At 34.8% G+C, this 22623-nt stretch overlaps 2 protein-coding genes and 1 non-coding gene across 3 annotated transcripts; 1 reads left to right on the forward strand and 2 right to left on the reverse strand.

The window, feature by feature from the left end:
* Positions 1-9051: 9051 nt before the first annotated feature.
* On the reverse strand, positions 9052-12506 carry LOC141598878 (putative 6-phosphogluconolactonase 1). The gene is made up of 4 exons (XM_074418690.1): positions 12310-12506; positions 11269-11475; positions 11021-11156; positions 9052-9869 (listed from the first exon to the last, which is right to left on the reverse strand). The coding sequence occupies exons 2-4, from the start codon at positions 11439-11441 to the stop codon at positions 9381-9383; spliced, it is 798 nt and encodes a 265-aa protein (XP_074274791.1). The 5' UTR covers positions 11442-11475; positions 12310-12506; the 3' UTR covers positions 9052-9380.
* Positions 12507-16086: 3580 nt separating this feature from the next.
* LOC141598879 (protein SPIRAL1-like 1) lies at positions 16087-19638 on the reverse strand. The gene is made up of 3 exons (XM_074418691.1): positions 19474-19638; positions 17206-17484; positions 16087-16361 (listed from the first exon to the last, which is right to left on the reverse strand). Exons 2-3 carry the CDS (start codon positions 17470-17472, stop codon positions 16281-16283), a joined length of 348 nt encoding a protein of 115 aa, XP_074274792.1. The 5' UTR covers positions 17473-17484; positions 19474-19638; the 3' UTR covers positions 16087-16280.
* A 2094-nt stretch (positions 19639-21732) lies between these two features.
* Positions 21733-21804, forward strand: TRNAT-CGU (transfer RNA threonine (anticodon CGU)). Its single transcript has one exon. It is a non-coding gene; the product is annotated as a tRNA-Thr (tRNA).
* Positions 21805-22623: the final 819 nt, after the last annotated feature.

Raw genomic sequence — 22623 nt, forward strand, 5'->3', positions numbered from 1 at the left:
AGCATGGCATTGGAGAGCATGTAATGATTAAATATATATATTCAAAAAATAAAATGATATGAAATCATTTTAAACTTACAGCAAAGAAAGCTAAGAATAAAATGATACAAAGTGTGGCTAATGATATGAAAAGTGTAGCTAAGAAAGCTAATGATACAAAGTCAAACTTACAGCAAATTTTAAACCAATTGGTTGGTCTTATTCAGACGGGTTATTTTGTTCTGAAATAATAAGACGATATTTTGTAACAACTTTACGGCCAAATATGAACCACTATTGAAAAAAGTTACCGTGTCTCGCAACACCGATTGTATCATTATGGTTACATTTAACAATGGTAATAGTTACATATACCCCATTTAAAGGTTCAGACAAAAAGTAGTTGTCTGAAATAAAATTTACACATCAATTTTTTTGAGGGAAAAAATAAGACATCATTTTCACACAATTAAAACTCTAGTTAATAATGCAACCATTTGACTAAATATATCCCACACACAGAAAAATTTAATTTATAGATTCAAAGCCATAGCCTTTGTAACACAAGCTACGTACCGACTAATTTAATGCAACACTGTCGCACCATAATATTTCATCTCTTTTGCTCTCTACTACTCTTTCTTCTCTTTTGCTACGTACCAACTAATTTAATGAGGTATAAGTATTAGATGACTTTTTGTGTGGTGGCATTGCACCTCGTTATGTCCATACTAAGGCTTAGTTGATCGATCTTTTGATCAAGGTGCTTGATTGTTAGGGATGTCATTGAAACAGAATGGTGGGTGAATTTTTGCTCACCTACACCATCATATACCAACTAAACAAAACTCATGCTTGTAGCCATCGTCCCAATACCCATGGCAAAAGACAAATAATGAAACTCAAAACACGTATTCGCTCTCTTTGCCCATTATTAAACCATTTTATAATAAAGTTTAGTGAAAATTGTCAATAACCACCTAATATTTACGATATTTTACAAATTATCACCCTGTATTTCATTTATTACAAAATACCACCTACATTAGAGTGTATATATCCCAACTCACGCCGTATTTCACTTCCGAACATGTTTTTACATTTTCCCGACTCGATTACTAACTAAACCAACAATTATCTTAATTAACCCTCAAAATAATACCCCAAAACAATTTATCTCTCTTATCAAAACAAAATCACCCAGCACCCCAACTTACGGGTGAAAATCAAAACCCCAAATGAAGAACATCCCCCATCATTATCATCAATTTCTAGCCTTAATTGCTGCTACATCATCACTAAGCAAGCCCATCATCAAGTGTATCATCTATCATATAGGTGTGTGTTTTTTTCATTCTAGAAGGTACCAAATTTTTCAGCTTTGACCTTTCTTAATTCTGGGTTAATAAAAACCATAATTACTATCTTCGATTTATAGTAAATGCAACTCTTAAGCAGAATATCATCAGGGACGGATATCAAGAAACAAGCTCTGGATGTTAATATAAGGGTAGAGATACGTATATCCAACCCTCCGCCCTACCAATTCAAAGAGCACTTGAGACAATGAGGTTTATGTTTTTACTGTTGATGTAGCAGAGAACACCACCCTTTTTTGGTGTTTGGTTTTTACTGTTGATGTAGCAAAGATAATGGAGGGTAGTGATGAAGGGTTAATAGGAATATTTATAATAGTTGGGCCTCAACCATAACCTTAAGGTTATGGTTGAGACTCAACTATTATAAATATTCCTATTAAGGGTGTTCATAATTTGTTGTTTTGATTTTTAATCAGGATAAGTTGATTGAGGTATAACTTATACTGGGCGATTTTGTTTTCTAAGAGTTATAATTGTTTTGTTTTGGGTGTTATTTGGTGGGTTAATTAAGATAATTGTTAGTTTAGTTAGTAACCGAGTCGGAAAATAAGTAAAAACATGTTCGGAAGTGAAATACGGTGTGAGTTGGGATATATACACTCTAATGTAGGTAGTATTTTGTAATAAATAAAATACATGGTGATAGTTTGTAAAATACTGTAAATACTAGGTGGTTATTAATAATTTTCACTAATTATTTGCAAGTTATTATCTAGGTATTGTTCAGTTGTGCTTATTTTTATCCGTTTTTTAGTTCACGAGAATATTTTGATGACGAACCTTGAAGACTTTTTGCAATTGGAGTAAAGACCGTCGTAGGTTCGTTTAGACTAGTGTATACTCTATGTTGATAACATAGACCGTCGTAGGTTCGTAGGTTAATTTATTACCCAGATGTTACAAAGATGTTGAGCTCTGATAACAAAATTATCAGACGGTTTTACCAATTTAATGGTTATTACTAGTTTTAATCCTTTGCATGCATGGATGAAGACTCATATGTTCAAGTTTAGATCATACTCCCTCCATTCAACTCCACACTACCACTTTCTTTTTTCACGTTTGCCAACACGTCTTTTACGCGCTAAATATCGTTAGCTACGTATTTGCAAAAAATATAAAAGTTAGATATTCTTAATGTACTCGTAACGACGAATAAAACAAGATCCCACATGAATATATTTTCACTTATGTATTGGGAGAAAATTGAAATTGAATGTTTAACTATGAATAGTGTACAAAATAGATAATGGTAGTGTGGAGTTGAATGGAGGGAGTAGATGACATGTAAATATATGCTAACAAGGTGACACAATCAGATTTAAAGGGTTTATGTGGTCTTACTTAATAAAGAATTTCAAGAAATGGCAAGATCCTCCTTCCTTGCAACCATTCTCTTCTCCTCTTTCTTCTTCTCTCCTCCTTACTCTATCCTCTCTCTAAGTATTGTGTAAATGATGTTTGAAATCTGAATATTTGTGTTTAGGGTTGGTGTTTTAATTAAAGAGTGTTGAGAAAACAAAAGGAAAGTGCATGGGGAAACACTACTACAAATTCAGGCAACTACAACGCCCCTTTAACAACGATTATTTACGAAAATCACAATAGACGTTGTAGAATGTATGGCGCGAATTTTACTAAAATCAATTACAACGGGTATGGTTATAAAAACCGTTGTTATTAGTTTTAACAACGGGTCACACATGCACAACCGTTGTTAATAATTTGGCGCAAAATTGGCGCAAAGTTAGTGAAAAGTAATCACAACGGTGTTTTTTACAACCGTTGTTAAAACATATTTCACAACGGTTGTTGTTTAATAACCGTTGTCAATACCTTCCATACTATAAACCACACAAAAAAAGTCCTGCTGAGCCACAAAACACAACCCTTAATACACAAACACAAACACAGCAGACAAACAAACACAAAACACACACTCTCTTTCTCTCTTTCTCACTTTCTCATCGTCGCTTTATCTTCTCGCCGTCACTGTTGATTTCATCGTCTATTACGTTCTGTATTTATCAGGTAAATCTCGTCGTCACTGTTAGTTTCATCGTCATTATTTTCTTTTTCTATTTATTTCTTTTGCATGTATGTGTTTTTATCGACCATTATGTTATTTGTTTAAGTATTGTTCGCATAATTAGTTAGTAAAACAATGAAGAAGCAAGATGAAGAAGCAAGATAAACATAATTAATATATATATATATATATATATATATATATATATATTTATATATATATATATATATATATATATATATTTATAAATACATAAATTAAAAAAAAATTACATATATAAAAATGCAATTCTTATATTTTCATAGAGGATCTTATTCGTCTCTATCGTATCCGTCCTCTCCTCCTTGGCTATTTGGAGGTTCCGTTCGTGCCATTGCTATATCATCATATAGCCGCAATCTCGTCGCTCCGTCAAGCCATCTTCTTTGGCGTGCTTCAGTGCGGATCGAGCATCCGCAAGGTAGCTCCTGAAACTTTCCTCAATATGGAGGAGCCAGCCGGATGAAGTTGTTGTTGTTCTCGATCATGGTAAGAGTCTTAAGGATGAAATCATTCATTTTGTTGGAGTTTTTGGAGTTTATTTTGAAAGATTAAGTAGAGTTTGTTTTAGCAGTTAGGGTTTGGAGATGAATATATTGAAATAATGGAAATGTTAGTTGAGATAATGCAATGTATTTGTACTAAGCAATGTGTGGGTTGAGTTGCTTTTTAATTAATATATATGTTAGGAAGTTGTGCCATAATCATCATCATATCTCTCAATAATGCTGCTTCAAATCTTATTACTAACCCTTCTCATTCCATATTATCCGTTCATATGTACAGTGATGTCAGTAATAATGCATGCATCGGAATTCTAACGGGCCGTAATTATGCATGCATCTAGTAATATTTAATTTAATTTTTTTTTTTTATTTTTTAAGAACAAACAACAACGGTTATTTACAAACAACCCGTTGCCTTTAGTTATAACAACGGTTTTGTATATTAAAACCCGTTGTTATAACTTTCTCCCCAAAATTGAGTCACACTTTCCACAACGGGTTTTTATACTTAAAACCGTTGTTAATATTTTTAACAACGGTTTCCTTAAGAAAATCAACCGTTGTTAAAACCTTTTACAACGGACGCTTTAACAACGTCCGCTTTTTTATATAACAACGGTTTTTGACCGTTGTTATAGCCTGTATCTGTAGTAGTGAAAGGGATGGTGACACCAAGGGGGACAAAGGAGAAGTGTAGAACTTCATGCATTGGTCCTCATTTTTGCATGCTTTAGTAGGTCATCATTAGGGTCTTAGGCATGCTTATCTTGTCTCTAATTTTTCAGATTTAAGGACTCAATGTAACAGTTTTAGGCGACTAAAAAATCTCATTGCGTGACGAACTATTATGCATCATTTTGCTAGACTGTTTTACCAATTTAATGGTTTTTACTAATTTTAATCATTTGCATGCATGGATGAAGACTCATATGTTTAAGTTTAGATCATAGATGACATGTAAATATATGCTAAAAAGGTGACACAATCATATTTGAAGGGTTTATGTGGTCTTACTTAATGTAGAATTTCAAGAAATGGCAAGATCCTCCTTGCAACCATTTTCTTCTCCTCTTCCTTCTTCTCTCCTCCTTACTCTATCCTCTCTCTAAGTTTTGTGTAAATGATATTTGAAATCTGAATATTTGTGTTTAGGGTTGGTGTTTTAATTAAAGTGTGTTGAGAAAACAAAAGGAAAGTGCATGGGGAAGGGGATGGTGGCACCAAGGGAGACAAAGGAGAAGTGTAGAACTTCATGCATTGGTCCTCATTTTTACATGCTTTAGTAGGTCATCATTAGGTTCTTAGGCATGCTTATCTTTTCTCTAATTTTTCAGATTTATGGACTCAATGTAACGGTTTTAGGCGACGGAAAAATCTCATTGCGTGACGAATTATTTTGCATCATTTTGCTAGACGGTTTTACCAATTACCATCGCTAAGTTATTATTATTTTATTCCATAATTAAATGTAGAAATTAATACAAGAAATATGTTGGGTTTGTGCCTTGATTCTGTTAACCCGCCGCTTCGAATAACTATGCGGGGGTCTCGTATCTGTTATTGGGCTAGGTCTGTCTTGGGCCTTTTATTAGGTCATTCTGTATTAGGTCTTAGAGAGTATTATATAAACTCTCTAAGCCTCTACCTATCAGTTATGCTTATCATACCGTCTCAATCAGAATCGAAAACTCCTCACATATCAATAAAACTCTCTCCTTCGCCGCCTGTGGACGTAGGGCTAACACACCATTAGTGAACCACGTAAATCTGTGCGTTTGTCTCTTTATTGTTTTTATCAGTTCTTTCTTGCTTCTGTTATAACAAAATATATTATAATATTTATTTATTTATTTATAAATCGTCTCCAATGCAAGACCAAGCGACAATTTTATCGCCACCTATATTTCATCTAATCTTAATCCATCTAGTCTTTTTAAATCTTTAATCACTAACAAGATGTAATCTAAATCTTATTTTATTGACGGAATTTACGGGTATTACAATCAACCCTCCTTAAAAGCAAACTTCGTCCTCGATGTTTAACTACCCTTTTATTAGAAACAAGTATCCTTTATTGGTATTAAGTATTAACTGTATGGTTCTTTAATAATGATAGCTTATATGCTATTTCAAAATGAAAGGTAGAGGGTGGGTTTTACAACACATTACATTAATTACATGTTTAGGATGTAAATATTACAAAAAGGAGTGACTATGTTTACCACATAAACATGACCAAACAAATGATCTCTCTTTCCTAAAAGTTGTTGCAGGGTTGCTGTTATGTAAATGAAAATTAAACCATACTAGATTGAAACCATGTTCCTCAAAGTTTCAAACCTCTAAGTTGTAACTCAACTAATTCACCACTTGTTTGTATTTCGATTGAAACTCATGTTCCACTAAGTGAGTAACACATTCTCTTACCAAATTTTCGTCTATAGTTAAATTTTTTGGAAGTCTTCCTTGTCTTTGTAATATCCCTTTTTGCATGTGTGGTATTGGGAAATTGTTATGAGGATATAATTGAATACACTCTTATAAACAGTATACAAAAATGATATTGGTAGAGTAGAATTAAATGGAGGAAGTATACACCAATGTTGACAACAAAGTTTTATCATAACTCATGAGAATGAAGGGTCTTTGCTACAACATGGTGAGATTAGATTCCTCCTATTGTATGGGGAGAGTGTTTTTTCGGTGGGGAGAGTGTTTTTCGGTGGTCATTGTTGTTGACGAAGTTATACATGTTCTCGGTGCAATTGCTATGTAACTAACTGTTTGCTACCTTTCTTTTGCAAATCTATATATTTGAGGTTGAGTTTTCGGATGAGTTTCAGATCGGTTTGGAAATTTGAGCTCAAGTTTAGGCTAGTCTTGAAACTTGCTTGGCTTTTAAAGTTGAAGTCTGAAATAATTTTGGACTTTTGGTTATAGGATTGAGCTTAATTTGAGTTCGGTTTAATTATTTTTGCGCAAATTCTTGGTGATGACCATCCTAAATTGATATGATAACCATTTTAAACAAGGCAAAAATAAACACCTAACCACTCCTAAGTTGTAGATGGATTTTAGAGAGAGAAACTCCTAAATTATTCGTGAAGGCAGTTGACTGAAATTATTAGTTATAGTCTTGTATAAGACCGTCCCATATGTTGCCTGCTGTAATACAGTCTACAAATGTCTCACAAAAGTGTTGTGTTCTAGACTTAGCTCTATTCTACCTGATATCATCAGTCCTTCACAGGGGGCCTTTATTCAAAATAGAGATATTGTGGGTAACATTCTTATCTGCCAGGATCTCATTAGGCTTTACAAGAGGAAGGTCTGCTCACCAAGGATTATGATGAAAGTTGACTTGCAGAAAGCTTATGACTCCATTGAATGGAGCTTTCTCAAGGATATGTTGTGTGCCTTGAATTTCCCTCCTCTTAGCATTGAGCTTATCATGAGTTGTGTGTCTTCCCCCTCCTTCTCATTAGCTCTCAATGGTGAAGTCTTTGGGTTTTTTAAGGGTCAAAGGGGCTTAAGACAGGGGGATCCCCTCTCCCCCCTGCTTTTTACAATTTGCCTTGAATACCTCAGTAGGCTCTTTGGGGTCCTTGATAGGTATAAAGGTTTCAAGTATCATCCACTCTGCTCAAAAATGAAGTTGACACATTTGTGTTTTGCTGATGATCTGCTCATGTTTAGCAGAGGTGACATTCAATCTGTTACTCTTATGTTGCGGGCATTTGAGACTTTCTCTATTTCCTCGGGATGAAGATGAACAATGGTAAGTCTAACTTCTATACAAATGGGATTAGTGAAGCTATTTTGAGTAGCATTGAATCGCATCGGTATGAAAAGAGGAGGGATCCCATTTAGGTATTTAGGGGTTAAAATTGCCCGCAAAAGGTCGGGATTCGGATATCGAGCCTGGTGGACAAGGTTCTGACTAGGATCACTAGCTTGGGTACTAAGCACCTCTCTTATCTTTGGAAGAATCACTTTGATTAAATCTGTCTTAGTAACCGCACAATTCGGGCACAGATCTTTATTCTCCCTAAAGTTGTGCTTAATCAAATTGATGCTATTTGTCGAGCTTTTCTATGGCATGGTCAGGAAAACAAAGAGACTCCTGCACTTGTGTCCTGGAGACGGGTTTGTAAACCCGGGAGGAAAGGTGGGTTGGGTCTTAAGAATTTGCATTTATGGAATATTGCCCTGATGGGTAAATACGTGTGGTGGATTGAGAAAGAAGAGACCGACCATCTATGGGTTAAATGGGTGCACTCTATTTATATTAAACATTCAGCTTGGATTGATTATGAACCTTTTATCTCTACAAGTTGGTCTTGGCGCAGATTTGTCTTTGTTAAAAATCAACTCAAGCCATGGATGTTTGAGGAGCAATGGAGACAGTCTCACTTTGTGATTATCTTTGTCAAGATGGGATATAATTGGCTTGTTGATGATGGTGTTGATGTCCGTGGCACATTTGGACTAGGAACAGTTGATTGTGCCTAAACATGCATTCTTTATATGGTGGTAGCTCATAAGAGAATACTCACCCAAGATAGGTTAATGAAGATGATGATTCTTGCAAGAAACATGTGTTTGTTATGTGACACGAGAGGAAGAGAATATTGAACACTTATTCTTTCGGTGCTCTTATAGTCGAGGTGTCTCGAGGTTGTTGGAGGAATGGTGCAAGTCGGCATTCCTTTGAACGGAATTATTGATGGTGGATTAGGCTCCGGGAACGTTCACTTTTGAAGAAACAAGTGGTGGCCTTTCTTTGTAGCACATCTTATGTATCTCATTTGGTATGTAAGGAATAGATGCAGGTTACTGTATGGGCTTCCTTTCCCTGTTGTTTTGATAAAACAGGTGAAGGAGTGCTTGTTAATGAATTTGAGAGGTAGAAATCTTGTTATAGGAACTAATGTAACTAGAGAGTGGTTAACAAGTGTGTGTCCAAATTGTATTTAACTAGAGAGGTTGATAATCTCTAGTTAGCTCTTGTATGATGGGATTTTATTAATATATACACTTACTTTCCCCAAAAAAAAAAAAAAAAAGACCGCCCCATATACCGATATACGAGACCAATCCAAACCTGTATACATTCTCATTTGCTTACAAGTTCGATTGATTGGTTTAACAAGTAAAACGGTTTCATACATGTTTCATTTCCGCACCAAAATATACACCAATGTTGAGTTGTTGACAACAGAGTTTTATCATAACTCATGAGAATGAAGGGTCTTTGCTACAATGCTACAACATGGTGAGATTAGATTCCTCCTATTCACAGCAAAACATTTTAACAGGATACTGATTACTGACCATCCTATGATAGAGAAGCCAAAAGAACTCGTAACCAATAAGAACCGACTTTAGAGTTCCCGGATATAGCGCTCTTCTCGACAAAAAAAGGGATAGTCAGACTATTTCCGAAACCTACTGGACTCCGGCAAGTTTCAAAGCAGCTTGCCTATCCACAAACCATACCAATTTCCCTTTAGTGGGTTGGACCATCCTAGCTGGTAATGCCAAAGAATCGGGTCTCACATCACTGGCATCTACGGCCAGGCGCATGGCCTCGGCTTTGCTGCCACCTGTCGCAATGACGGCCACGTTGGATGCTGAGTTGATGACAGGCATGGTGAAGGTGATCCTCTCAGGTGGCGGCTTGGGGGAATCAGTGATGAACGTGATCCATTCATCTTTTACGTTTAATGCCGGGTGACCAGGAAAGAGGGACGCCACGTGTCCATCAGGGCCCATTCCGAGAAGGATGAGGTCGAATTTGGGGCAGTCATTAACGTCTGACACACTGATTAAACGGGTTTTGACTAGTTGTCGTATCCCGAATTCATATTCACTTGCAGCCTCCTCTGCTGATAAGGAATCATTGATGGAGTGTACATGACTCGGAATGACAGGCACCTGCAAATTGTTCAAGATAACCCATCATAAGATTATGTTTATCAGTTTCACCAGGTCTTCAATCTTCATAATGGGTCTTCAATAAAACAAAACAAAAAGCAAAAACACGAAAAAAAAAAGGACAAAAATCTTTACTACTCATAAAAGTGTTGATCACTCGTGAGTCATGACCAAAGTTCAAAACCCGTCATCCCGTCAACATAACAACCTTTGTGTATTACATTTCACTTCCATGAGGTTTATATCAATCACTTAACATATTGACCTTAGACCATGCCCAAGCAAGGTCACCAACTGGGTCGTGATCTTGTTGGGTCATGCTAATGACGGTAATTAAGGAGTATTAAGGTGATAATTTGGTGACCTTGAATAACTCAGGGTCAATTGGTGACCTTGAGTTGAGTTGGTAACCTTGTTGGTGACCCGGTAGGTGACACTCTCCCATTGGCTGGAAACAAAAAAAAGTACAACCGTCAAAATCAAGGGAAGGTGACCTTTGGTTGAGTATGGTGACCCGATAAGTGACAGTCTCTCATTGGCTGGAAAGTGGAAAATAATTGGGTTGCTGATCTAGGTCGTGACCTTCTGCTTGGGAGGATAAAAGTGGGTCGAGATAATTAAGGTATGATTAAGAGGAAAAATATTGGTGACCCGATTATCTCGACCTTCTGCTTGGGGATGGTCTTAGCAAATGGAATAAAGTGCCTAAGCCAAACACGTCACTGATGCGATCATAGTACAATATAGGTGAATAAACAATATAGCGTCATCCGTCACAACGGACTGAATATACATAATTACTCTAGGATCATTTGGCCAACCACCAGGAACCAATGAATGAATATATATAATAAGAGACATAAGCTAGACCTCCTAACTAGGGAATCTCATAGGGATTAATACTCTAATACAAGTTAACAACGATAAAGTAACCTATTATTATCCTATTGATGCAGAGGATGCTTATAATGAAAGGAAATAGGGATTGACAAACCGGCACCTGTCGGTGTAGTTTAATAGATCCAAGATCCACAGCTTATGGGAAGTTCATTTCAGATTGCGAAAAAAAAAAGAGCATCACATAAATGTCAATATGCTATTTCACAGCTTATGGGAAGTTCATTTCAGACAACGAAGACTCGAAGACACACCTTGGTCAAAAGTCGATCCTTAGCGAGTTTATAGTTGCTATCGGGATGGCTCTTAGCTACCACGCGTTCATCAACCCAAAATATATACCACTTGGCCCAATCAATTGTCTTACTATAAGGCGCATCGCAGAGTTTTCTGTGACATAACCCAATAATAAAAAATGATTAAGACCCGAAACTCAAAAAGATCATCAATAAAGAAAGATTAAAGAGCACTAATGATATTAAATACTATTTGTTTCCAATACCCCAAAAAGCCAATCAGAGAACCACCGGATAAGGCAATGGTGAACACTCCACGTTCTTTAACGGATGCATCTGAAATCTCGGATATATATTCGACCAAGTCAGTGTTAAGATCATCCAAACTGTCATGAATCCTTAACTCCCCTCTACTCGTCTTAACTCTAGGAAACGACATGCTCCAACTCCACAAAACTTAATCGAACAATATTCTGTTAACACACAACTTATATGTCAGCAATTTTTCTTTTATACATAAAACTATGATTCTGATTGTCAGGAATCAGAGGTAGACGTTAAAAAAACGGGCTGAGGGAGACGGGATGAGGTTAAAACTGTGAACTTGAGAATCTGAGATTATATATATAAACAATGACAGGTTTTAACTTTTAATGATCAATAATATACAAGATGTGTTGCCTTAAAAATGCAGTAGAATTAACTAGTACTCCTTCCTTGTGACGGTATTCTAATCAAAGGTAAACAAATGAATGAGACGTAGAGAGTACAACATAGGTCATGCTGTTCTTCAAACAGTAACTTCAGATATACGCAGCCTTACCCCGACATTAAACCAGAACATCAAAGGGATGACAGCAGAAATACAGCTGACACAAGTATAATTTCCGCAGTTGGCGGGTCTAAGGAGGGTCAGATTTACTCAGTGTTACCCCGACTTAATCAAGAAAACAAAAGACATTCATGCAACAAAAACTGGTGAAAACTGAAAGTCAAAAATCAGCATTTCAATCAATGTAAGAAAATAATAATCTTAAGCAAATGATCAAGAAAATACAACCTAATTGCATATAAAATCATGAATTTTGTCACACAATTTGATTAATAATAACAAATGACACAAAACCCAGAAAACTTTAATCAACAAATTAAGTCAGAACCCTCTAATATAATTAATCAGCATGCCATAATAACATAAAAGTAAATTCAAAATAAAACCCATAAATTAACATTTATAATTTACAAGTATATGCTAAAACTATGATAAATTGTCAGAAAAATTAAGAAAGAAAGAAAGATGGGCTTACAGTGAAAAGAAGAGTTCAATGATGAAAATATAAAGGAGATAGAAGTAGTGTTGAGTAATTGGGTATGATCACAAGTTCAACTATTTATAATTGAGTTTCAAAATTTTATCTTTTCTTTATTCCTCTCTTGATCCAATTATTTCTTTACGTTTCCGTTTTTAGTGTGAAAAATACAAGTTGTTATTCCTCATATGTACAAATTGTTTTTTCATGAGAGGCGGTGTTCGTGACTTGGGTGAGTTGGGTCAAATCTCGTCAGCATTAAAATTGTTTTATACTCCCTCCGTCCCGGTCAATTGTTGTCCTTTCGTTTTGGCACAAAGACCAAGGAAAAAAGAATAGGCCAATAACTAAATGACAAGTGGAACAAATTGAATGAGAATGATCAAATTACTCATCAAGTTCATTCTTAAAATAGAAAGGACAACAAATGATTGAGACACCCCAAAATGGAAAAGGACAATAAATGACCGGGACAGAGGGAGTAACTCTTTTTACATTAAAAAATTAGTTTTTCACTTTTGTGTTTAAAAGTATACTCCCTCTATACCCGGTCATTCGTTTACCTTATCCATTTTGGAGTGTCTCTGTCAATCGTTTGCCTTTTTATTTTGCGAATGTTTTTAATGAGCAATTCTATCATCCACAATCAATTAAATACATTTGTCATCCAATAATTGGTCCCTTCCTCTTTTCTTGATCTTTGTACCAAAATCAAAGGTAAACAAATGATATCGAGTATTTTCCTTCTTTTTTCCGAAAGCAAACGTAAAAAAGTAATATGGACATTAAGGACTTTTTTTTTCACAAAAGCTTGTCCACGTTGAAAAATGAAAACTTCAAAAATTTTAATTGATTTTAAATCTTTTTTTGAGATTCGCTTTACTCTTACAAAATATTTTTGTCTCTTAACCGTAAATCCGGACACTGCTGCTACTACTACTTCCTCCATTCAACTCCACTCTACCTATTTCCATTTTCTACACTATTCACAAGTGCACATTCAATCTCGATTTTCTCTCAATACATAAGTGAAAATATTTTCATGTGGGATCGTGTTTGTTTCGTCTTTATGAGTACATTAAAAATATCTAACTTTTATAATTTTTTCAAATACGTAGCTAACGATATTTAGCGCGTAAAATCCGCGTTGGCGAACGTGAAAAAGCAAAGTGGTAGAGTGGAATTGAATTGAGGAAGTACTAATTAAATGATCAAAGATTAACGTGCATAAAAAGCATCACAATTCACAAGTATGATGTTATCATTTCATTGGATAAAAAGAGATAGGGATGAAGATCAATAGTACTAAAATAATAAATAACATGAGGTGAATTTTGTTGGTTTAATTTATTGTATATGCATGAATTTTTTTTTTGTCGTTTACCTTTTGAAATTGTTATTTACTTTTAAATTCATAAGATTTAATTATAACTAGGCAAAAAATTGGGTGGTAGGTGAAGTTGAAAACTTGCCATTTTTATGGTTTTTGGTTGACAGGTGAACCTCCCATTTTTGGAGGAAAAAATGTTTTAGTTGAAAATTAAATTTGTCGTGTATAAATGGTTAGAGTAACATATTATAATCTCCGTTTTGTTTTATAAGTTGTTTTAGAAAAAAATTATTTTATCGTTTTACATTTCTTATGAAATAAAATATCTCTAGTTACAAATTCTCATGCAATATAATTCACAAATCAATGTAAAGTGTATGATTAGTACAGCAGGGATTTGAACTGGTGACCTATTATCACGATATTTTCGTTTTAACTGGTGAGTTAAAACCACTTCGGTACTTTAAACTTACACTTTGAGAGTACTCCTTTTCTCGCATGCATATTTTAGTTTTTTTTTTTTTTTAGTTTTTGTAAAGTGTATAAAGATAAACAAACAAATATGACGGAAGAAATATTAAATTCAAGTTATAATTAGTTTCTAAGCACGGATGAAAATCTCAGCAGAAAGCAACATACATCTTTCGTCCCGGTCATTTGTTTATCTTTGATTTTGGTACAAAGACCAAGGAAGGAGGAGCGACTCATTATTAGATGATAAGTGGGCCAAATTGAGTGTGGATACTCCAATTACTCGTCAAAGACATTTACTCCATAAAATAGAACGAAAAACAGTTGACTGAGATACCCAAACAATCTTGTCAAGTGTTTATATCATGAGACTGTGTCTTCTAAACTTTAAGTCTATCACTATCGATTGACTTACCTAGTATTGTAACAATAGCTAATGTTAACTCGTATAATACTGTAGCTGTTTTGTCTTACTCGAATTGTAGAATTTGGGATATTAGCATAGGGATTTGAGTCATCACTGACTGGGATATCGATGGCGTTAACAAAAATGAATGATTGAATTAAGACAAACCTATTAAATAAACCAGTAATTCTTGTGTGAGGCGGTCTCAAAAAGTATGATATATAGGGAATATAAACATAGAGTATATGATTACTGTATGAGAAGAAATACAATTTGAGAATTAACAATATTTGTTTTTCACTCCCTTCGTCGTGGTCAATAGTTTACATTTGTTTTATTTTCCCTTAAAATAAAGCAAACGTAAACTATTCAAACGTAAATTATTCATTGGAACAGAGGAAGTAAGGCCTCGTTTGGTTGCCCGTTGGAATACAATTCCACCGGAATATCGAATTCATGGGATTTAAGTTCCCACATCAAATTCACGTGAATTAGCTAAATCCATTTGGTTCTTTGATGTAGGAGTTGATTCCACGGGAGTTTGCAATTACTGCAGGAAATTTAGGTAATCCAACTCCTCCATTATGGAGGAGTTGGAAACTCCTTGGAAAATAAAATTCCCACATCATGGCAAAAAATGAGCAACCAAACAAGTTGCGATTTTTAATTCGTGGGATTTTTTACTCGTGATTTAGAAAGAACAACCAAACAGGCGCAAGATACGATCATACAAGTATATAACTCTGTCCACACAAAATAACAATTGTAATTAGTGTATCGAAAAGCAACATTATAATTCAATTGTCATTTTTTTAGAACATTTATTTATTTTACTCAACCTATAAGAGTATAAGGATGTACTACCTTCGTCCCATTTAGTTGTATACCTTCCATTAAAATAACTCTCGAAAAAATCTAAAAGATAAAGAAATGATGGTAACGGAAGGGGAATTGACTTGTAATAATAGCCAATAAATTATTGGCTCTGAAAACCCCAAAACTAGTGCTTTCGTGTGGGTTTCTTATAACAATTTTGCACACGAATTCAAGGGTAAATTTCATACACATCTACTTATTAAATCTTAAAAAAACTAGGAATTCTTTGAAGTATTCCTTCAATCTCGGTTTACATTTTACTAAAAATGAAGTCATAAAATAAAAACAAACGTAAACTATTAACTGAGCAAAGTACAAAAATAAGGATGGAGATGCTCGAACATTCAAAGATTAAAAGCCACATGAAGTTATTTTCTTTTGACACTTTTTTATGTTTGTATCTTTCTATTAAGAATAATTCAAGTCGGGTCATGAAGGAATAAGGATGAAAAACAACGAAGTTATTTTCTTTTACAGGGCGGGTCATGACCTTAAATTGGACACGACTCGAGACGATTGCAACTTTAAACTAGCTGCAAATCTAGAGTTATGTCCGCGGTAAATGAGTATATGACCTGATCCAATCTATAAATTTGTGAAACATCCAAATAATCTTTCCATAGCAACATGACACAGGTAAATGCTGATTGTTGGTGCACAAAGCATCATTAAAAGGCAACCGAGACAGTCAGACAGGTGAACCTTTTTTTTTCGCTCAGCTTAAAACATACGGACGAGTTTCTCAAGGAAAATCCTCGGAAAATTAGTAAAATCTACAGCTTGCATTGAATATTCCACATGTAACTCTTACATCAATACCAGAAGCAAATAGAAACATTCTTCGAGGGCACAAAGTAGGATGCTTATACTCGAAAGAGGAGGAATTTATTTACTTCCACCGCCAAAGAGATAATCCAAAGAGGATCCGCCACCAGGGGCAGCAGCAACCTTGGTTGAGGGTCGGTCCTGCATCAGTACACAAATCAGTCGATTACATGATCATGATTTCTGTGTAAACAAGTATATATAGCCCCGAGGGTTATTTTGCGTGGAGGGAGCTGCTGGAACATTACAGTTACAAGGAGAGGGGGATTTGAACCGACAATCTACTGTCTACAGGCTAGGTCAAATCTACCTCTAGGTCAAGGATTACGGACTTTAGGTGCAGCAGTGCAGGTGAAAGGAATCAGCGGGAAAAAAAAAAACAAAAAAAACAAACTATTCCAGGGGTTGTGAATCGAAGGAGACTATAACTGCACGGAAAGCAAACCGTGACGTCCAAGATGAAAAAGCTCCTCCATTGCGCCCGGAATACAAGGCGCAATGGTGAAATTTAAATATGACAGGTGAGATAATAAGTTCGTGATATTTAAAAATGAAATAGAACCATCAAGCAGCCATTTTTCACTAGAACAATTTAAAGTTTAACAAATATGGATTTAGGGGTTAAATAATTCTCTATTGATTGAGCCGTAAATGAGATGTACAAAAAAATGTGAGAGCATTTTTTTTCTGATTTAATCGTTTGGTTAATAAGAAGGCGGTCTTACATGTAAGATCATCTCATACTACCTCCAATCCAAACGACTCTGCCTGTAATTTAATCCCCTTACGTATTTTGATATATAGATAGGATCGTTTGGATGGGAGGGTGTATAAGTTTTAGTAACCTGTGTTTGATTAGGTCAAACCTGTCAACTACACATGCTAATGCGTAACCTTTCAGCATGTTAAGCAGTCAAAACTATATGTACTACTATAGTAATTAAAAAGTAAGAAGAAACGGCAATTATTTCAGACGCAGTCATACCGTGATGAAATTGCCAGTGTTCTGACCATCAGCACGATGATAGTTGTTTGTGGGTCTATTAACCCCGGCAGGAATAGCAGGAGTCTGCCTGGCTTCAACTGATTGGCTGGCAGGCTTTTCGGTTGAGACGGAAGGCACATCTCTCACAGCAGTTACAGGAGCATTGTTAGCAGCAGGCTTTGAAGCGGCGGCCTTTGGAGCTTCACCACTTCCAAACAGGTAGTCTAAAGAACTCTTGCCACCTCCACTGCTCACACCACGCCCCATGTGTAATGAACCCTAACAAAAGGCCATCTGTATATCAATCTCCGAATTGGAAAGTATATGATTTCACAAGCAAGTTTTTTAAAAGGTTTTAATAATTGGCAAAGAAGGTAAAGGTAAGCTGGAAGCAAAAGCCAAGAAGCTAAGCTTGCTCACAACTAACAATATAGTAGAGAGAAAACGCAAGCAAAATAAGACAAAAGATCCATAAATCAAAGTAAAATACCAAAATACAAGAAAAGAACAAGTATTCGTGGTGGACTTCTACAAAGACGAAAATACACAGCCTGTGACACAAGCAAAACTCTTTTCTATCTTCGAGGCTTCTTGATGAACCCAAAGACCCAAACTATCACCCAACCTTCGAATAGAGTACGCTTACACAAAATTCTTCAAAAGCATGTGTCACAGGATAAGAGCGCAAAGATAACAAAACCGACAGCTAAGCTTAAGATCACCGTTAGGAAAAACAAGTAGGTGGACTGACAAAAACCAGCCAGAAACTCAGGTTACTTTACAAAAAGGAAACTTATATCTTGTCCTCTAAACCTGAAGCATGCCTAAAGCTCAGATATTCGTAAGACATTCATATACGATAAGACACATTGACCATTGAATGCTTCCCAGTACATAAATAACTTAACCATCACGTTCATTGTCTATCATAGAATTTTGACTAACTCCTACGACACTCATTGTACGCGTTACCCTCTCTCCCAAAATATGATACAGGGAGGATCTTCCTTTGGGTGGGGAGGGATCCGTTCCTGCTGAATATTAAGATCATGTACATATACGGAATACTTTAGTAACTACTCCGTACTAACTAGTATGTGCACTTGGACCCCCACCCCCACCCCCACAGCTCCTAGCTTAATGGTTTAGATGGATATCTGCTATTTCAATCTTAAGAACCGCTACTCATATGATCAGTACAAAACCATGATCTAATCATCTAATTTCCACAAAAAAAACTTGAGTGTTAGTGATCGGACTCGTCACCAAATTCTTTAGAATATAAGATCATAAAAGAAATAACCCTTATTAACCCTCTAAGCGAAGGAGATTGCGAAAAGAAGACATGGCCAACAAACTAGACCTAATGACAGTTCAAAATTGTACTTAAAAGATTGGTGCTAAAGTAGAACTATTATAGGAATCCAATCACCTAGAAGTTCATAGAATCGATCCCTTTTCGATCACATCAATAACCAAAATTCTTGCAAGCTTAATTATCGAAATTCCTCCAAAAACTTCAAAACACAAATTCAGCAAACAGAAATTCTGCAAAAATGAGGGATCTAACTATTTCCCTCTTAAAAACCCAACAGACCATAACAACAAATTTCACCACAATTACCAAAGTATTCTCGCTTTCGTCTCCAACAGTTTATACCAATCAAAATTAACAAATTTGAGCAAAAAGATACAAAATTGAAGCAAAGATTGAAATGGGATCACATCAACTACAATTACAGCCAAAAAGATACAAAATTTGAGCAAAAAATACAAAATTTGAAACAAATATATGAAATGGGATCATACCCAACTACAATTACATAAAAAAAATACAAAATTAGAGCAAAAAATACAAATTTTGAAGCAAAGATATGAAATGAGATCATACCCAACTCGAATTAGAGCAAAAAGATACAAAATTTGAATCAAAGATATGAAATGAGATCATACCCAACTCGAATTAGAGCAAAAAGATACAAAATTTGAATCAAATATATAAATTTGGGATCACACCAACTACGATTAGAGCAACAAGATACAAAATTAGAGCAAAAAGATTCAAAATTAGGGCAAAAAAAAATGCAAAAATTGAAGCAAACATATAAATTGGGATCATACCAACAACAATTAGAGCAAAAAGACACAAAATTTGAATCAAAGATATAAAATTGGGATCATACCAACAACAATCAGAGCAAAAGCTACAAGATTTGAAACTATATACACAATCAAAGTGACTAATTAAATGGGATTTAAAAAGGGTACCTGGGTAGATCTAAGAAAATGGGGAAAATGAGGTAAAAGAAAGCAAACAAGACAAAGAAACAAGAATTTGAAGTAAAGTTATGAAAATGGGATATTTGCGTTTATTTTATAGCACTATGAAAAGAATTTGCCTTTACTTTTTTGCAACTTGAGAGATGATTTCTTAGTTGTATTATTTTTTCAATTAGTCTTGCTAAAGACGGATCGGAGCAAGTGACGGTAATGCCACTCACAAAACGAATATAGGGGACAAGATGGGGCCGTGGGGGCACCTCCATGTGCTTCCCTCTCTCCTCTATTTGGGTCATTTGTGAGAGGAAATGGTATCCGTCACTCCAAAGTGACGGATACATGCCGTCACAAATGAGATTTTTTTGAGGAAAATTTCTTAGTTGTATTATTGGATATTTATAAAGTGATTAAATTAGCACCGATTTTTGTTTAAAACCGACGGTTGACAACTTATGCAACTGATTAAACTAGAGGTGGAAAGACAGTCTGAACTCCGAAGTAAACCTGGTAAACGGGTCAACCTGGTCAGGTTAGTTCGAGTCTATTTTGGGTTTGCAAAGTTACGGTCGGGTCAAGTCGGGCCAGATCATTCGGAGTTTAAGTCAATTATTATGAAGTTATTCATGAATAATAATCAATTTGTAATAATAAAAATTTGGACCAGATTATTTCGAGTTCTTATATTCGGGTATCAAATTGGGTACGGATCAGGCTATTCCGATCGGGCCAGTTTTACCACTTCTACTATGAAGATTGCGGTGGCGTGGCGGTGGCGGTGGTTGTAGAGTGTAGACGGGTAGTGGTAGAGCAGTAACAACGTGATAGTAGTAACTGACTAACTGTGGTGAGTCTGAGTGATTGTGGTAATAGGAATTAGTTGTCACGTCAAAATGATAGGCTGTCAATTGTGTCAACATGTTAATAAAAGCAAAATAGAGATTGATGATTAATTTGGGAAAAAATTAGATTTTGATATGTTTGTTCTAATTTGTCAAGATTTTGTTTAAAGATACCTTGATCACTGTGACGGCTGGAGTTCGACTTTGCGTTTAACTTTCATCAAATTACTTTTTTTTAAGTAATTAGGTAAATATAAAAATTTTATTAACTCATTAATTAACACCGAGATATATATTGTGGATAATAGGTCTCAGTTTTAAATTCTCTTTTCCTAAATTGTCATATACCTTCATGGTGATCAAGTAATGCATTGTATGATATTGAACAAAGCTACTTGCACTAGGTGATAATAAAGTCTCTTTTTGCGAGATATTATTTCAATCAGTATTGAGCATAAAGATTAAAGAGTGAATCAAATTGATTGATGTACAATTGATATTTCACACTTTTTGCCTTTTGGATTATTGGCAATCAAATATATACTCCGTATTACAAACTTATTATGTTACTATTATACTCCGTAGTAATATGATAACAAAAGTTAAGATACATTACTTATTGTGAAGAAAGTATCGTTGACCTTTACATGAATCGCCTCGTCTACAAAATGTCGTTTAATCACGAGTCAATAGCCTTAAACTGCATATCAAGACATAAAAAATCGAATTGATAATGCTAATTCTTAGGAAATAGATTATCATATGGGCTCATGGTAAACATACCTTTGCTAAGAAAACATGATAAATACGAGTCAATAGTTTTAAGTTATGAATGATACCCAAACATTTTGTCACAAACACATTACCTACATGGCGAGTTTAAGGCTTTTGTGGTGTGTTTTGTGTAAAAAAATAAATAGCACGGTTGAAAAAACAATATAAAACTACTTTTTAAAACCAAGCTTAATAATATAGATCCTATACCATGTTTATGGATTGTTGTTTCTACTAAAGTTCGAGGAAAATCTTCATGAACCTTGACGAAATGCACATGATAACCGGCAAAGTGGTTTTATTATGAGAGAGTCTCGTGTAAAACCGTTTTACGTATAAAACAAAGAAATAACTTATTTAAGTAGTTGCTTTGATAATATTTGTGTAAAACCGCCTTATACGAAATATTACTGTATTATTGATAATATAAAGTGATTTAGAACTCTTAAGGATTAGTAACAATGATAAAGTAATCGCTAACATCATAAAAATGTTAATTGGGTAAAGTTGTAAAAATCTAGAAATTTGAAGAATAAGAAAAGTCATAAATGTGAAGTCAAGGAATAACGCAATTCCACATATACGACTTCCATACAAGTAATAATTAAAGGATGTTTAATTCTGACAACAACAAGCCTCCATAGCATAGTGGTATTGCGTTCGCTTCGTAAGCGAAAGGTCGCGAGTTCGATCCTCGCTGGGGGCTTTATTCAATTTTTAAAATTGTTTTTTTGGGCGTGGCGTATGTGTTATCTTTCAATTATTCAATTTTTAAAATTCTGTTTTTTTTTGTGGGCGTGGCGTATGTGTATCTTTCAATTATTCATTTCTAGTATGTTATTTCTCCTTTTCAAAATATCTACTAAGTTCGCGACTTCGAACTATCACCTATGTTACATAATTGCGACATTTCTCGGTGATTGTTGTCCTCGGTATAGTTTATTTACAATTCTACCGTGTACCTCGCATTCATTAAAATTTTAATTATTCCATAAATTCCAAGTTAGATTATTAGTTTATCGACCAATATTTTCAAGTTATTTGGTTATAATTTAGACTATTTCGATTGTTTATCAATAAGTATTGATAAATGTTTTACTAAAAAATGGTATGTAATTTCTCCTTTTCGAAATATCTATATCACTGAGTTCGCGACTTCGAACTATGACCTATGTTACCTAATCACAACATTTCGCTGTGATTGTTGTCGATCGGTAGTTTATTTACAATTCTACCGTATACCTCGTATTCGTTAAAATAATATTAAAATTTTAATTACTCAATAAATTCTAAGTTATATTATTAGTTTTTCAACCAATATTTTCAAGTTATTTGGTCATAATTTAGACTATTTCCATTATTTATCAATGCTTATGGATAAATAACGTTTTACTAAAAAATGGTAAATAAAAAGTTAATGAAATGTTATTAGACCTCAAACTCATTATAATCCAACTTCTAACAAACTCGAGCGACCTTATTTTATCTAGCCAATAATGTAAATCTTCCAGCCTAACTTTTCTAA

Source organism: Silene latifolia, chromosome 9 (assembly GCF_048544455.1).
Source record: "Silene latifolia isolate original U9 population chromosome 9, ASM4854445v1, whole genome shotgun sequence".
In the NCBI taxonomy this organism is placed as follows: Eukaryota; Viridiplantae; Streptophyta; class Magnoliopsida; order Caryophyllales; family Caryophyllaceae; genus Silene; species Silene latifolia.

Coding starts and splice junctions, on each gene's coding strand:
- LOC141598878 (XM_074418690.1), bottom strand. CDS start 11,441: ATGTCGTTTCCTAGAGTTAAGACGAGTAGAGGGGAGTTAAGGATTCAT. Junction 11,157..11,268: donor TCTCTGATTGGCTTTTTGGG/GTATTGGAAACA, acceptor GTTATGTCACAG/AAAACTCTGCGATGCGCCTT. Junction 9,870..11,020: donor AGGATCGACTTTTGACCAAG/GTGTGTCTTCGA, acceptor AACAATTTGCAG/GTGCCTGTCATTCCGAGTCA.
- LOC141598879 (XM_074418691.1), bottom strand. CDS start 17,472: ATGGGGCGTGGTGTGAGCAGTGGAGGTGGCAAGAGTTCTTTAGACTAC. Junction 16,362..17,205: donor ACACTGGCAATTTCATCACG/GTATGACTGCGT, acceptor GTACTGATGCAG/GACCGACCCTCAACCAAGGT.